The sequence below is a fragment of the Lupinus angustifolius genome, chromosome LG13 (genome assembly GCF_001865875.1).
Source record: "Lupinus angustifolius cultivar Tanjil chromosome LG13, LupAngTanjil_v1.0, whole genome shotgun sequence".
In the NCBI taxonomy this organism is placed as follows: Eukaryota; Viridiplantae; Streptophyta; class Magnoliopsida; order Fabales; family Fabaceae; genus Lupinus; species Lupinus angustifolius.
Genome location: NC_032021.1, coordinates 11,023,737 through 11,040,309, shown reverse-complemented (window position 1 = coordinate 11,040,309; position 16,573 = coordinate 11,023,737). Strand labels below are relative to the sequence as shown.

Sequence of the window (16,573 nt, the reverse complement as noted above, 5' to 3'; positions counted from 1 at the left end):
ATTAATCTTGGAACAAATTTTGTTGAGTCAAGTCTCTGTAAAAAATATAGGAAGGGCTATTGTAACAGGAAACTAAAAAAATCAAGTTTTAATCTTATTAGATGGGATCGGTTAAACCGGGAAAAAACATAATTTACCATTAGTAATCAAAATATATTATGCAAGTACAAGGCCAGTATCAGTGATAATCTGCAAAAAGCAAGGCCAAGCAATGTTCTTGGATAAATTCATTTAATAGGACCAAAACAAAGAAAGACATATAGATATTAAAGCCAAAACAAGTCAGAACAATATAGATACACTACCCATTCAGAATACAAACATCCATAGTAGAATACTACAATAATACCCTAATTCCAATGTAAGAATATTTTCCAACTATTATTAACTGAAATTCTTAAGTCTTTTTTTGAGCACATCCATTGATTTCTTTCTAGCACTTTGCTTTGCATTTTTATTTGCAAGGCTTCCAAAGATACCACCATCAGGAGAATCCTTGAACTTATCACATATTGCAGCAATCTTCTTATAATCCAACATATAGTAATTTTGCTCCCATATATCAGGATTCATGATGTTCTCAGGTTCATTACTAAGCAAAAGATTAACTAATTGTCTCGCTTCTACCAAGCAGCTCTTAAAACTACCTTCATTGTAAATTTCACCGAAACCTGCAGAATAGAACCTTTCCTCTGCAAAATTCTCTAAGATCCGAAGATCGTGGTCGATATTCGTAACTGCATTTGCATTGAACCTTTTTACACTGTCACTAGAGAAAGCAGCCACAATGGAATTGGTAATATGCTCAAAAGCCCCACTCCCAACCTTGTATATAGTATCCAAGGGTAAAATTTGTTGTGATGTGATCATGATAGAACGCAGGTAAACAATGATTTCAAGTATGCAGTCATTTCCGTTCTCGTTTATCTCCTCGGGAATCCAATTAATGCTTTTTGTAAGATTCATAAGCCCATCTATTTTACTGTTTACCAGACTCATTAGAACAGTATAAGCTGCATCACCGGATGTCTTCAAGACCGCATTTGCAGTTAAAGTAGCTTGAGGCCTCTCAACCGATCGGACTGGGATGCCACATAGTTGGGCGGCACTGTGAAGGAAAAAGTCACAAGCTCTTTCGAGGACAGCTATGTTTGCAATAATCTGCATGGCTTGAGGTACATTGATATTGCCACCGTTGATCGTATCAAGCAATGTTTCATTTAATATATCAATCAAGAACTTGTCCAAATACTTCCTCACAACATCAAAGAAATTAGCATGTACACCATGAGACAAGTAATCAACAGAGCCTTTGATAAAGGATCTCACAATGCGACAAGCATCCGGTACCATGGAAGAGAATGGTGCAATATATGGAAAAGTGGGCATAATTTCTGAAGTTTGAAGATTAAATGATAGAACACTATTCTCATAGTCACTTTCCTTTTTTATCACCATCTGCTCATACGAGTCATTGCGAAGAACATCAACAATTTGCTGCCGACATTCTTCCAAAAGAAGCTGATGGTATTTCTCAAGGCTGCTATCAATCACATCAAGAAGAGTGCCGATTTCATATCCATATTGTCCAAGAGTAGAGCCGAGAAGAGTAACATAATCCTTCACCAGGAGAAGATGAGTGGCAGAGTCCATACAGGAGAACTGCTCCTCCAATACCGATGTCATTTTAGCTACAGCCGTCTCCCACATTGTTTCAACCTGATCAGCTCCCAGAAGCCCCCCAGCAGTTCTTAGGACTCTATCCTCCACTATAAAGAATCCAGCAATTTGAGCAAAAAATGTCTGATATGATTCAACAAAAGGTTGTGCTGAAGATATCTCCAGGTCCGAATTCAATTGTAACAATCTATTAGTATAGTAATATTCACGAAACTTCTCTCGAATACCCAGACTATTATGAATATGATTAGCACGATAAAGAGGAGTAAGATCAAAGTTGAAAACCGAATCTTCATCAACTTCTTCAACATCCAAAGTATAAGCAAGATCCCATACTCCTGAAATACTTCGCTCCTCAGTCTTCCTTTGTTGTTCTAGCATTTCCTCATCCCTCTGACGAGCTGTAGCGGTACGACCAATTGCTGTTTGCCCAATATCTTTAGCAGAACTCCTTACTTCGACCATCCACTCATTAACTTCGCTTAAAACTTTCTTCTCAATGTGCAATTTTATTACAGGAATTCTCCTTTCTATGATCATTTTGAGAGTCTTTGCAGGAACGCTCTGCAGGTAACTTCTCTCAAGTAACTCCAAACTTTTCAATGCGGGATAAAGCCGACCTTCAGAAATGTGATTATTACACTTGACACAAAGCTCTAACACCTGTATACAGTTCTTTAACATTTTTATAGCTTCAGTCACATTCTTCTTAATAGAATAAGATTCAAGAAGCTCTTCGAGCTTAACAAGAAGGGCACCGCCAACCTGCTGCAACTTAATATTGTCACTATGGAGCTCACCCTTTAGCTCCTCAGCATCAACTAACACACCACGAAGATCGTCAACTGCAACGATGAATTCCTCATAGTGAGTCTTGCACATCTCCTCAATTTCAGCTTCCTTTTTCTTGACCACATAGTTCAGCTCGTGAAGGAGCCCCTCTGGCCGCCCCATCTCAAAGGCATGCCTGACAAGAGGACCAATATCATCCCTGTTTGCAATCAAAGTAGCTACAACTGAATCCTCCCCGGCATCAAAACCATTCTCTACAACAGTTCTCCTCTTTGTTTTTACATCCATTATCACAAAAACCCCCTGGAATCTTGACAACATAGTAATACTACTTAGAAACCAAACATTAAGCGAACCTTACCAAAAAATAAATTATTCCATATACTAACAATCGAACACTTCTCGCAATCATAAAATCATATTACTTCCAAAATATGAAACAAAGATAAGAAAATCAAAGAGAACAACACTCAAACGGTCAAACATCATCACTAATTCACTTGATCAGGTTTACTACGCATAATTGAAAAGAAATAAAAAAAAGGGCAGCCCAATGCACGAGTCTCTAACCTAGTGTGGTCCAGGGAAGGTAGTAGTACACAACCTTGCTTTCGCAATTGAGAAGGTTGTTTCCAGGATTTGAACCTATAACCTCCCGATCACAATGCAAACAACCTTACCCATGAATCAAGGCTCACCCTCTATACTTGCATATAAATAAATGTAAATAAAAAATAATCAAACCTGGCTTGAAAAACAAATCATCATTTCAGATATTAACAAGAAAAGCAAAAACTCCAATACCCAGTTATACACGGTTAATCCACTCCAGTAGATTTACTATGCACGCTTATCAAGATATGATAGTTAGTGTAGCTGAAAATAAAGAACAAAAACAAAAAAAAAATACCCGCAAAATGGTTTATATAGAGAAACAAACCCCATCAAAATAAAACACACTGAAGAAGACATTAACAAAAATGCAAGGTCCCAAATTAAAAGGAAAAAACAGAACTTTTTCATAGAACAATAGCTACTAGCGATAAAAAATCCACCAAAAAAAGCAGCTGCAATAATAGATTTTAGAAAATAAAAGAACAGAAATTGGGTGAGTCATTGGTCAAAGTAAGTCAAAATGAATAGAAAGAGGAAAGTAGAAAGGAATTAAATGAATGGGTACCTGAGTTATTAATTAGAACAGAAATTCCAAACAGAACAACAACAAAGAAAGCCACATGAAAGGTTAAAGTTGTGCTCCAAAAGGAACAAAAATGGTAGAAATGTTAATTGTTATGGTTAATTATCTGAAGGGGTGTTTTTTTTTTTTTGCTTTGTATTGAAAATAGTAAAAAATGAAATGGGTAACGTTTATTGGGTTGGAATGTATGAAACTTGAGATTGGATTGTGTTGGTGGATCTTGTTTATAAGTACTAGGTAAGAGTACTTGACTATTTTATTGTAAGAGTTTGACATATTACGGTTTTGGGGAAGAATCATATTGAAAAATGTAATGGGCCGCCTTATTATAAATTCATCATTTTATAAGGAAAAAGTAAAAAAAATTAAATTTATATATATTTTATTTACTTTGAGTGTAAAATTTAGATATGTATACACGTGTTTGATGTTATATATAAACGATCCTAAGTCTAGATTAAATGTGAAGATTATGTTAGATAATAAAAAACATAAAAAAATTCGAAGCACTGTGACATGGATTAATAATATTAAGGGTGTAAGTGGTTTCAATTTAAGCTGTGAAACTGGTTGGATATAACCAAACCATAAAATATGATTTAGTTCAGTTTCATGGTTCTGTTTGATTTTTTTTCTAAGGAACCGTTAAGTTTGGGTTTAATGTTGTACTGATTTTTTCGATCATTTTTTTGGCTTAAATTACTATATTTTTTGGTAAACTTTACTATTATGTATGTTACTAAATTGTTATATATGATACTATTATATAGGTTGCTAGTTACAAAGTTGTTATATATATATATATATGAGGAGGGGTCTGTTTACATCCAAATTAAATTACATTAATTACACTCAATCTCAGCTATTGATTTTCTTAAATCCTACAGACTAGATGTGTGTATATATATATATATATATATATATATATATATTATAATATTAATGTTAAAAATTAATAAAGAAATGGATAAATAATTTTGTTTGCATCATTTGTTAAAACAAAATGTGTGGTTTGGTGGTAGACCATGTTTTAAAATTATAAACAAATATGGTGATTGTGTGTTTGACATTACACAACAATATTTTAGTAAAAATTACGTCATTTTCATACAATTTTTTTAATTTTAAATAAAAGTTGATTGATATGAAAGGTACGATTTAAATGAAAATCCGTTGGTATGACCAATATAATTATATGACTAATATATTGTTGTATTGTACTGGTATATAGGGACCAACTCACTAACTTTTTGGCTAAACTGGTACAATCTTGTTTTCTGAACCATTCACAAAAGCTTGTCTGGAGGACAATACAAATAGAGCTGTAAATGAATCTAACCAACTCGATATTCGTTAAAATCTCGATTCATTATTCAGCTCGATAAACTTGGTTCATGAATCAAACGTGTTGTACTTAAGCTAAAAATTAAGCTCGTTAAATAAACAAGTCAAACTTGAGCCAAATAAAGTTATATAGGTTGCTAGTTACAAAGTTGTTATATATATATATATATGAGGAGGGGTCTGTTTACATCCAAATTAAATTACATTAATTACACTCAATCTCAGCTATTGATTTTCTTAAATCCTACAGACTAGATGTGTGTATATATATATATATATATATATATATATATATTATTTTCTCAATATCTTGATGATTTGAAACTTATCTTATAATTTTCCATAGGATTATAGGATTTGGTTTAAAACTAGCACATACAATAAATTGTTACTGTTATATATATTACTAATGTTATTAATTATTAATTGTATTGTTGTATATATTACTGTTATGTATGTTACTAAGGATTCTTATATATGTTCTCGGAGGAATGACCCATGCCTCTTGAGTGAGTAGTAGAGTTTGCGGGACCCACTTCTAAGACTCCCTCTGGAAAGATATAGCAAGTGCATTAAAAGTGTACTAAAGACCGATCATCTGATACTAATTGAGAAATTATTTTATTTATATGTTACTAAATTGTTATATATTTTACTAATTGTGATATATATTACTAATTATGATTTGTAATAATATATTATTTTTTTCTTTTATGGACAAACAATGTCTCATGAAATATATATTAAACTTTCAATTGATATAGAATTTAAAAATGAAACAAGAAAATAGCATAACCAAATCATTCATGGTTTGCAATATTAATTTATTTTTAACAAATACAATATTATAATTATTTTAAATAATACAATTATAAAATAATTTAAATAATGCAAAATAGAAAGTTAATGATTAATATAATTCTCTCTAAAATAATGCATTTACCAAGTATTTAGATTTGAATTCATAATGTTTAAATTATAATTATCTTTTCTCAAATTATCCAAAAGCAAAACTAATTAAAGCTCATCTTTAGACCAAAACTTCCACTACCAAAGAAAGGGATGATAATGGACACGGATAGGCGCAGGTAGTAGCTACCCGCTACCCGTTTCAAAATAAGAGACCATTACCCATACCCGCCCGTACCCGTACAGGTACTCGTGTGCGTGTATTTCTAGGTACCCGCAGGTAAAATGGGTACTCGCGGATTTCCTATATTATAAATAAATTTTTAATTTTTTACTTCTATTCATGAATTTTAATTTTTTACTTCTATTATGTTTCAAATGAGATTGAAACTTAATTATTTTTGTATCTTTTGATTGAATATTTGACAAAAATGCTAAATTTATTGGTGTTTTCTATTTGTGTGATTCTTTGTTCTCATTTTCTTAACAAAAAGTATATATTTTCTTTGTAAAACATGTGTTTTTCTACACATGTAATAATATTTGTAGGGTGTTTCACCACCAAACTCAATAAAATATGTAAACAAAGTAAATGGAAAAAATGTACATAGTGTAATGAATGTTAGAATAATGTACTTTTTATTTTAATTAAATATATTAATCATATAAATAACGGGTATCCGCAGGCACGGGTACCATAATACCCGTACCCGCCCATATTTATTACGGGTATTTTTAAAAACCCGCTTATAATACTCGCAGGTACCCATTTGTGACCCGTACCTGTGCTCGTACGAGTTTTACCCACGGGTACGGGTTTTTTTGCCATCCCTAACCAAAGACAAGGTCCTCTGCATTTCATTTTGATATTATTTGAAAAAAATGCCTAATTTTTTATTTTATTAATTTTTCTTAACTCATCACAAAATATTTAGTACATGTAACGCCCCGAAAATTACTCCATAAATATAATGTCAAAAAATGAGTAAATTTTTTTTTTGAATAATGTAACGTAAACTTATCATCTTTATATTCGTTTCTTTTTTGTGATATCACTTTAAATAACATACATTGCGGAAAATCAAAAACCATTACCTAATGGTAACCAAAAATAACACAATATAACTTTGAATAATACTTCATTTAATAATGGAAAATATCTGTACGAAATACAAGGCGAAAGAAATATTCGCTCAAACTGAAATTACACAAAAGACTAAGACATCCAACACATCAAAAAGTACCCTACACAGATCTAAGTCGCAAGGGCTTGTGTAGGTGTACCGATCTCCCTCAGTCCTCCATGTCCCCTCCTGGGACATCGAGAAGCGGTAACTCTGAATCCTCGCAGAACGATCCATCTAAACAAAACGCGATCCAAAGACAAACAGAAAGAAAAGGGAGTAAAACATCTCATGAATATTACTCATTGACGGCTTGGAATTACATGGAATATCACATCCAGACAGACACACATAATATACACAATATATGCATCACATATAAAAATGTACAATGATGAATGATGTTACAATCTCAGATTATGAGGACCAAAGTCCACAATCTCAATGTATGAATGTTATGCTTGTTTCATCCATCCTTTCACCAATATCCTCTCAATATACTATTCAGAAATAACCAAGAGTACAGGTCCATAACAAGCCGATTTGAACGCACCAAAATTATTCCTCGCAAGGATATATGATCGATCTGTTCTGAAGAACTTTCCATTTCAGGACAGCGTCGTATCAAACACTTTCTGGACATCCCTCTTATTGATCCTAATTGCAAAGAGATGTTGTTAGAGATCATCTAGTTTGCACTATGAGAATTGTCCGATCCAACAAAATACCTCATCCAGGAATATAACGGACTCGTCTCATCTAGACTCACCCTCAAGACTTTGTTGACGAACCATCGCCATCGTCGTCCATCTCAACATCTCGGGGCTCGTTCGTCTCCCGTAAATTTCCTCTCCACTACTTCATTATCCATAATGAGTATGCACACTAACCGAGGTTAGGTGATTAAATCTTTTAATCATTATTTATATGATCAGCCCAACCTAAGACATCTCCCAGAGGAATACTTCTTGTGGGATCCGATCTTACGTCAACACGTAAATAGAGGAATAACATCCCTACCACTACGAACCATCGTTGAATCACTATGGACGGCCACATGGCCAAGCCTCTTACAGTCAGATGACCTCGCTGCATGGTATTATGTAATCCTTTTTTTAGGCATCGCCCTAATCACGACATCACAGTTAGAAACCTTGCCCTAAATAGGCGCAAGAACAAAGGTACTTGTATAACTTTGTCGATTTTGGATACCAGGTTCAATCATCTGAGTCACGGTCTTTCCCAAGGATAAATACACTTCACACTCAAGCTAGGGCTATTTCCTAATCAATCAAACAATCGCAATCAGTCAAAAATATTGTTTGTCTTTCGCCCAGGCGAGAGACTGTCGCTCAAGCAACCAATTCATCGAAACAAACTAAATTTCCTGCATGGTTCTCGCTCGAGCGAGGGGACTGTCGCTCAAGCTAAAAATCCACCAAACACTGGTCAAAATACCTGTCTGGACTTGCCCGGGCGAGGTACGATCGCCCGGGCGCCAAAGACGCCCAAAATAGGCTGTCTGGCCCTCGCCCAAGAGAGGGGTTGCTCGCCCAAGCGCTATTTGGAACCATTCTTCTCTGTTTCTCCCTAGCCCAGGCGAGGTGGTCCAGTTACCAAGACCATTTTCCTCGCCCTTTTAGGTTACCATATCGAAAATCTCCACTGTTTTCGATCCCAATGCATTTTAGTTTCTCGAGTGGTATTCCTTCATGGATAGTCACCACAATACTTGATATTTTAAGCTATCCTAATCATACAACTTAAGAAAGTATCCGTACAAAATCCAGGCACACAAAATAATTGATTAAGTACGGGTTTTCTTAATACACAAATATAACTCCAAAAGTTTGAGATAGTTTAGGAGATTCGGGTGTCATATTCGGACACCACTATGTCACGATGTATTCTCCCTCGCCTTAGATTGTCGTGCTTGATTTCCTTTAAGAGAGAGTGAGTTGGTTATCCGACTTCGAAAGCTTCGACACTAAATACACGAAAACAATTTAGTGATTCACGAATTAGATTTTTACATGATAACCCTAAGGTAAAAACATTGTTTTAACTCATTTATGAACTCAAACACTTTCATTCATCCGGTCCAAGATTCATATTTTTGAACCATCATTTATCCTCGAAAGTCTCGTTCCCGATTTCCAACATTTTCATCCAACATTTTCAAGGTAAGATTTTCATAAAGTTTATACTTTTATCTCAACCTAAATTTATACTTTCATGAAGACTTTTTAAGTCATACTTCACCATTTTAAGGTAAGTTTCTTAATCAAAGTTCACACTTTTTAAATTAATATCTTCTAAGTTGATCTTACCACTATAAAGTAAGTCATCTTAAGTAGATTCCATATTTTATACAATAGTTTCCCATGGTCATTTCAACACATTCTTGTTAGTGTTGATCTCATACTTAAAAACATTTTAACTCAAAATTTTCTAAGCTACTCTTTTTTACAATAACTCATCCACAAACATTTTGGATTTCAAAGTTAGAAACTAAATTTTTCCTAAACACATATAGGTCATGATTTAGACCTAATGCTAAGGAAAGTTTTGATCTTTCAACTTATCATTAAACACTTTAAAGTTTCCTTTGATAACAAAATCATCCCCTTTGAAACACAACCAAACCTAGAAAACTCCTTAAAGGTTCATTTGATGTAAATATCATCACCTTTAACCATGTTCCACTACAACATTTATTTCTATCATCAAATCCGAAAAACAACTATTTTGCATTTGTTCAAGGCTATGGTTTCTCAAGCCAAAAACAAATGAAAAGTTTCAAACTTTACATGGTTCTAAACTTTTTAAAGGCTCCTTTCAAAATCATCACTTTTAACTCAAATCAACAAAAATACAACTTTTTAAACCTTAAAAACAGCCCCATGAACACAAAGAGTTCATGGTTTCAAAATAACTTTCTAAGCTCAAGAAAATATATATTTAGAGTTTTGAACATAACAAGAGTTAGGAAGATTTTTAGAACATTTCAACGGTCGAAAATGTTCATAACATACATATAAACATCATACTAAAATTTCATAAACATCTAATGGTTAGATCTTAAGAATATGGAGAATCAAAATGAAGAAGAAAATGATGAACTAAGAAGAACTACCTTAAGAGTTCTTAAAATTCTAAAGTGTATAGAGAAAAATGCCAAGGGTTTCCTCCTAAGAGTGTTGGCTCTTAAGGATAGGAAATCAGATTTGAGATTGGGTAAAGACCAATGGTTTCTTCCAAAAAGTAGATGTGTAAGAGGTAGATGAGTAATTTAAGGGATTTTGTGTAAGAGGATATGTACTTTTGCTTTTTCCACAAGCAAGCCTCTTACATGAAAGCGATGTGACCTTTTCGGAGAAATATTTGCAAATAAACCATGATCAATTATTTTCGGCTAATACTCGGTCGGATATTAAAAATCTCCCGACTTCGGTTTACGGTTAGAACTTCGAAACAAGGAATTCGGAGTGAAAAATATTTAGAAACGCGTTCTGGACAAACTTGATGTCTATCTTGACTCGAAATAATGTTTCAAAGCCAATGGTGTAATCGGAATTCTATTCCGAGTTACGGAACTCAAAAACATGTTATTAGGCCGAATTTGAGCGAATTTAGGCCCAACGGCAGTTCAAAAACTTTTTGTTACATAAAATTACGAAAATTTACCAAAAAATAGAAAATCAGAAAAAAAGACTAACACTCAACTACGGCTTAGTCTAATTCAATACCGATTAATTTCTAAAATTAATTGTTGTTCAAATAAATAATTAATAAAACATACACAGAAAATTCACGGTGTTACATGACACTTGAGCTCAATCCCTTTATATCTTTTTCTTTCTATGGTTGTTGGATTCCTACACTTTTTGCAGCTTTTCTGCTTCCAAAGCACAACTTGTTAAACTTTTAAAACTTTTATGAGCCTTTAATGGTTCATAAGTATCCCTTAATTTAGAGCCTTAACATTATGACATTCACATGTGAAAAGAATGGAGTAATGAATACTTGGTTCCATTTGTGTTTCCCTTTATGCATTTTCTGGTTGTCTTTCTCCTTACTTTTGTTCTCACTTATGCGCCTTCCCTTTATGCATTCCTTGATGATTAGGAACCCAGTTTCATTCCTTGTCTATATGGCACTACACTTTCCTTACTCAACCACTAGTGCTTCTATACTTCTCTCTTTATATTTCTATTCGTGAGATAGCGAATAATGAAATGATTTTCCAATGCATGAGTGCCTATATTTATAGAAGGGTTTAGGATGAGTTATTGGAGAAAGTAACTCCTCCACTTTCACGGAAACTACCCATAAGGTGAGAGGGGAGGGAGTTAACAACACCCCACTAGTTTGATCCATCAATTGCCAATCATTATCATATTAGACACTTTCATTCAAACTAGTAACTTTCAACAACATGGATCGCTAATTAGAATTAGTCTAACACAACAATCATGGCTACATCAACTAACTCAAGCTCCAACATCAAACAAACGATACTCAACCCATTCCCACCTCTTAGATCTCTCTCTGAGTTTTATTTCATTCTACTCTTAGATGTGTCTACATGTTCTACGATGCGCTAGTTTCATGTCTAGACTAGAGTCTTAGATGTGTCTTAGTTATTGAGTCTATGTTAGGTAAACCTAGATGCAAATCTCACAAAGTCTAAAAACTCATATCATTTATATGAGACATGCCATCTAGATTATTATATGTTCATGCATTAATCATACATGTTATTTGTGCATTTTAGGCATAACATAAAGGTAAAACATGTATAGTTGATAAGCCTAACATATAGGTAATTTACCAATTAACATCTTAACTGAAAATATGACAGTTAATCGATTAAGTAAAGCTTTAATCGATTAACGTGAAAACAGCTTGAACAGTTTCAACAGAAAACTGAAAAACATATTTCAGTTACTCTCTAACAGCATGTTAATTGATTAACATGCAACATAATCGATTAAGTGGTTGAAAAACAACTTTTCTATATAAATTGTTTCTTTAACAAATTTCATATACGATTTGATACATTCGTACATTCATATTAGAATTGCTAGATTGCGGATTTTCATGTTCAATGTATATCATATAGGCAGAGAGAATTGCATGTGAGATTAGTGTGAGATAATATCATGCTTAGGGATTAAAATGCCATATATTATCAAATGTGTTCATCATCCTATCTTGTTCTTGCATGATTCTTTCATTACTGTTTAGAGATTTCTTAAGGGTATAAATAACACGGTCTTCATGATTTTCATCTTATACATATTCATAGAAATTGTGAGATTTGTATAGGGTTTATAGTTTGTTCTTTCTTGTAATATTTGAGCTATTTTAGTGCTTCACATTACTCTGTTTTTTGTGTTGTTTGTGTAACAAGGGAAGTCGTCTCTTGGTGTCGTACCACCAAAGAGATCAGAGAGTCTTCACCAAGACTTTGAGGTCTTGAGTTTAGAGCATATTCTTGGTTGGAGTTGGATCGTAGAAAAGGTTTTCTTAGGCGATTGGGTAAGGTCAAACCAAGGTATAGGTTCTGGGAACTCAAGAAGGGAGCATTCAAGGTCTTGTAATTGGAAGTGTGTTTGTAAGACATACTGGTTTCAATTTTAGTGAAGAAAAATCTCCCGGATCAGAGGGGAGACTGGATGTAGTTTTGTAGTGGACCACAAAACAAACCAGTATAAAAATTTTGTTGCAGGTTATTTCTTTCCCTTATCTCTTTACTGTTTTTAGTATCATTTAATTGCATATTGTAGCTGATATTTTGAATATAGTATTATTGTCAAATAAAGATCATTTGTGTTCAAATATATTTGGTATATCAATTTTGTGTAATCTGTAATTGCTATGTAATTGAGCCAATCAGCAAATGCTAATTTTGTGCGACTTAATCGATTAAGTCATATCATTAATCAATTAACTGGGCAAATTTCCAGAACAGGGAGTTGATGCAAATAGCGGTAAGTGGGAACCGTGACACCTATTCAACGTTCCCCCTTCTAGGTTCATTATGTCACTGATACCTAACAAGTGGTATCAGAGCTAGTACGACGTGCTAGCTCAACCGTATCCGTGTGATCCATTAGTGAAATTAAATAGGTTCCACCAACCCCTTTAGCGGTGATGGCACATCCATTAACCGCCCTCCCGTATTCAGTGGCTGTAACATGCAGTGTAGCACCACTATCAATTATCCACATACTCTCATATGATACAAGATTAACCAAATCATGGTCACGAAGAATAATAAGATCATCACAAGTAGTAGTAGTAACACGATCATCATCACCATGATTCTTCTCATTTTGTTTGTCCTTCTTGTCTTTGTTCTCCCTTTTCCATTGGAAACAATTCTTCTGTATGTGACATGCTTTGTGACAATAGTGACATTCAATATTCTTGTATATGGACTTGGACTTACTTCTGCCATTTTCTCTATCATCTTTCGGTTCCTTTCTATGACTTCTCCCCCTGTTTTCAATGACAAACACCTCAGAATGAGATGAAGTACCATGTGCCTCCCTTCTCATCTCCTCATTAAGAATACTTCCTTTTATACTCTCCAAAGAGATAATACCATCAGGGGTTGAATTTGTAATTGAAACTCGAAATATTTCCCAAGAATCTGGTAGAGTATTCAGTAGTCATAGTCCCAACACTTCATCATCAAACTTCATACTCATTCCTGATAATTGATCAAGGACTTCTTGAAAATCATTCAAGTGATATGAAATAGAAATTTCCTCCTTGTACCTCAAATTCATCAAGGAATTCAACAAGTATAATTTATTATTCTCTAATTTAGAAGCATATAAAGATTCAATTTTTCTTCTATAAATATTTTGCATTTTCCTCATTAGCAATATGATTGTAGACATTGTCTTCTACATATTGTCGAATGAAACCACAAACTTGTTGATGTTGAAAACTCCAATCTTCATCAGACTTGGACTCTGGCTTCTCAGTAGCAAACACAGGTATGCAAATTCTTCACAAATAATAAATCTTTCATTTTTCTTTTCCATAAGTGATAGTTAGTGTCATTCAAACATATCATTCTATACGTATTTGTCTCCATCATTCAAACAAATCAAATAACCTCAAACCCCAAAGAGTTCTAATGTCACTCTGATGGAAAATTCAACGCAATAACAATGTAAACTCTAACAGAGTATATGCAACGGATAATTATTTCCCCAACTTGCTAGAATCTATGAGGAGCAATATCAAATAATGTAGTAACACACAAGGGTCACCGAAATTTTAACGTGGAAAACCTTTCTAAAGTGAGAAGTAAAAACCATGGGCACAAGTCAGTCAATCAAGATCCACTATAATTAAAATAGGAATACAAGAGTGTCTCCAAAATACAGCACAAAACGTGCTCAACAATACGGCATACAACAGAGCAACAACCTTGAAAATGAGAACAAGAAAAACCAGAAAAAAACGAGTAACACAGTTATTGTAATAGCTCGATTTCTACCACCTCGGACGTCATCTCACTGATCCAACCGTTTAGAATGAAGTACTATAAGTTGTGAACCTGCTGTCCAAATTTCAGCCTGATCCAATGGTGAACAAAGACGCAGTCGCAAATTTCCCACAGCTGCTCAGAGTTCCTGGGGTTGAGTTTTCTTATCTTCTCTCACACTTTTCAATTATCTCTTTTTGCATAAATTGTTTTCACACTCTTGCCACATCTGACCCCTATCTATTAGATTAAGTGGGACAAGTGTGTTTTGCCCAACTAGGTCTTTCTTCACATAGGAAGGGAGCCCAAACCCAACAGTGACTTGATTAACCACTTTGACATTTAATTTTCCTATGGGTCAAACATATTTGTTAGCTTGATACTTTGGGAATGCTCTCACAAACTTCAGATAGGGAGCTGAATTAATGATCATAAAGAAAGGAATCTGGAAGTGGCAAACAATGAAAAGATACACCCTATGTCAAGGGACAAAAAAAACACAGAATACCTTCATGCTCATTAGATTTCAGTTTTTTAATAGAAACTTCATCAAAAGGATACTCAGCGATTCGCATTCGCTTCCTCGTGTTAAACTAATCACATTTCATTCATCGGCTGCATCTTCGACTTCTAAATTAATTCGCAAGAGTGGTCTGAACAGGAAACATGTGAAGGTCATAACAGAACATGAGAAATATTGAATAGAACTTCCAAGTTGTTTATCTATTGATCTAGCTTCCCAGGTTCACAACCAATATTAGTTCTAACTATGTCTGAATGGAAGGAGAATTAGAGGAAAAGAGAGGAGAGTAGATTTTCATTTTTAAACCTTCTTGTTTTGGAGTCTTTCCCATTATTGCAGCATTCACCAAAATTCGGCGCACTAGCATTTTCCTCCTCTAAAATGATGGAAGCGATAGCAATCTCTCAACAATATGTCTATCATAAACTTGAGAAATGAGTTTAGCAAATTTATGGCAGTCTCAACAAATATGTAGATTCTTCACTATCCGAATGGGATGAGATGATGCAGTGCTAATAAATCCAAAAGATATTGCCAACTTCTCACTATGAAGTTTCAAAGACTGCTCATCAAGTTATCTTCTTATAGTAGTTGCAACAGGCCAGACATATCTGGCTTGTAACCAACAGACCTCAATTTTTCTGAAATTTCCTCTAACTTTTGAGTACAGATTTTGAGAAAAAGGGTGAGAGTTATCACCCACCAGAAACTTGTAAACAACACCGTTAATTTTCTTTTGTTGTAGATTGTTGGGTTTATTCAAGTGTGAAGTCTCACATTGGATATACGGGGAGGAATGAAAAAGTTTACAAGTAGGAAAGATCCATAAAATATGGATGACTATGACTTGTTCTTACTTTGCATCAAATGTATACATGACCGAGTTCTCTGTGAAGGGAAGTAGGTTCTGTTTAAGCAAAATCTCAACTTTGAGTTTCATGATTAGGTAACATAGATGTTAAGAGAACTTTGTTCCTTCAATGGTGTTCATGATTTGACTCGAATTACACGTGTCAAATGTAGCTTCCTGGTGCCAAGAAAACAATTGTGCTTATGTTGTATCCAATGTTTTAAATTGCGGTCGTTGCGATGCGGATTGTGCTCATTACAGAGTGAATTATTTTGTGAGTAAAAACATATTTTTGCGCCCTAATGCGGTTGTATTGCAGCATGTTGCAGTCAAATCACTGTGATTCGCTATCACACCGCAATTGCGATGCGATGTGGTTGCGGCGCTCACCACAACCGCAATTAGGGGTGAGCATAAGTCGGATTGGGACGGGTTAAGGCTTGTCCTTACCCGGTCCTAAATGTTAGTTGGGTCATTTTTCTGAACTCGGACCCGACCCTAGACCCGAAGCTAACTCGACCCTAAATATCGATCGAGTCAGCCTTTAAACCCGACCTGACCCTAGACCCGATTAGATATATTGCATACTCATTTTAGATAAAGACTTCTGAACATTTTTATTATTATGAATATGTAATTTGAC

The 16,573-nt window shown here is 34.3% G+C and overlaps 1 protein-coding gene across 3 annotated transcripts; it reads right to left on the bottom strand.

The window, feature by feature from the left end:
• LOC109325705 (exocyst complex component SEC15A-like) lies at positions 215 to 3,908 on the bottom strand. 3 transcript variants are annotated; one of them, XM_019558226.1, is made up of 2 exons: positions 3,639 to 3,908; positions 215 to 2,771 (listed from the first exon to the last, which is right to left on the bottom strand). In XM_019558226.1, exon 2 carries the CDS (start codon positions 2,758 to 2,760, stop codon positions 385 to 387), a length of 2,376 nt encoding a protein of 791 aa, XP_019413771.1. In that variant the 5' UTR covers positions 2,761 to 2,771; positions 3,639 to 3,908; the 3' UTR covers positions 215 to 384. The 3 variants fall into 3 exon arrangements, with proteins under 3 accessions (XP_019413771.1, XP_019413770.1, XP_019413769.1); XM_019558225.1 differs by having other exon boundaries at positions 215 to 2,782; positions 3,653 to 3,908; XM_019558224.1 differs by having other exon boundaries at positions 215 to 2,775; positions 3,653 to 3,908.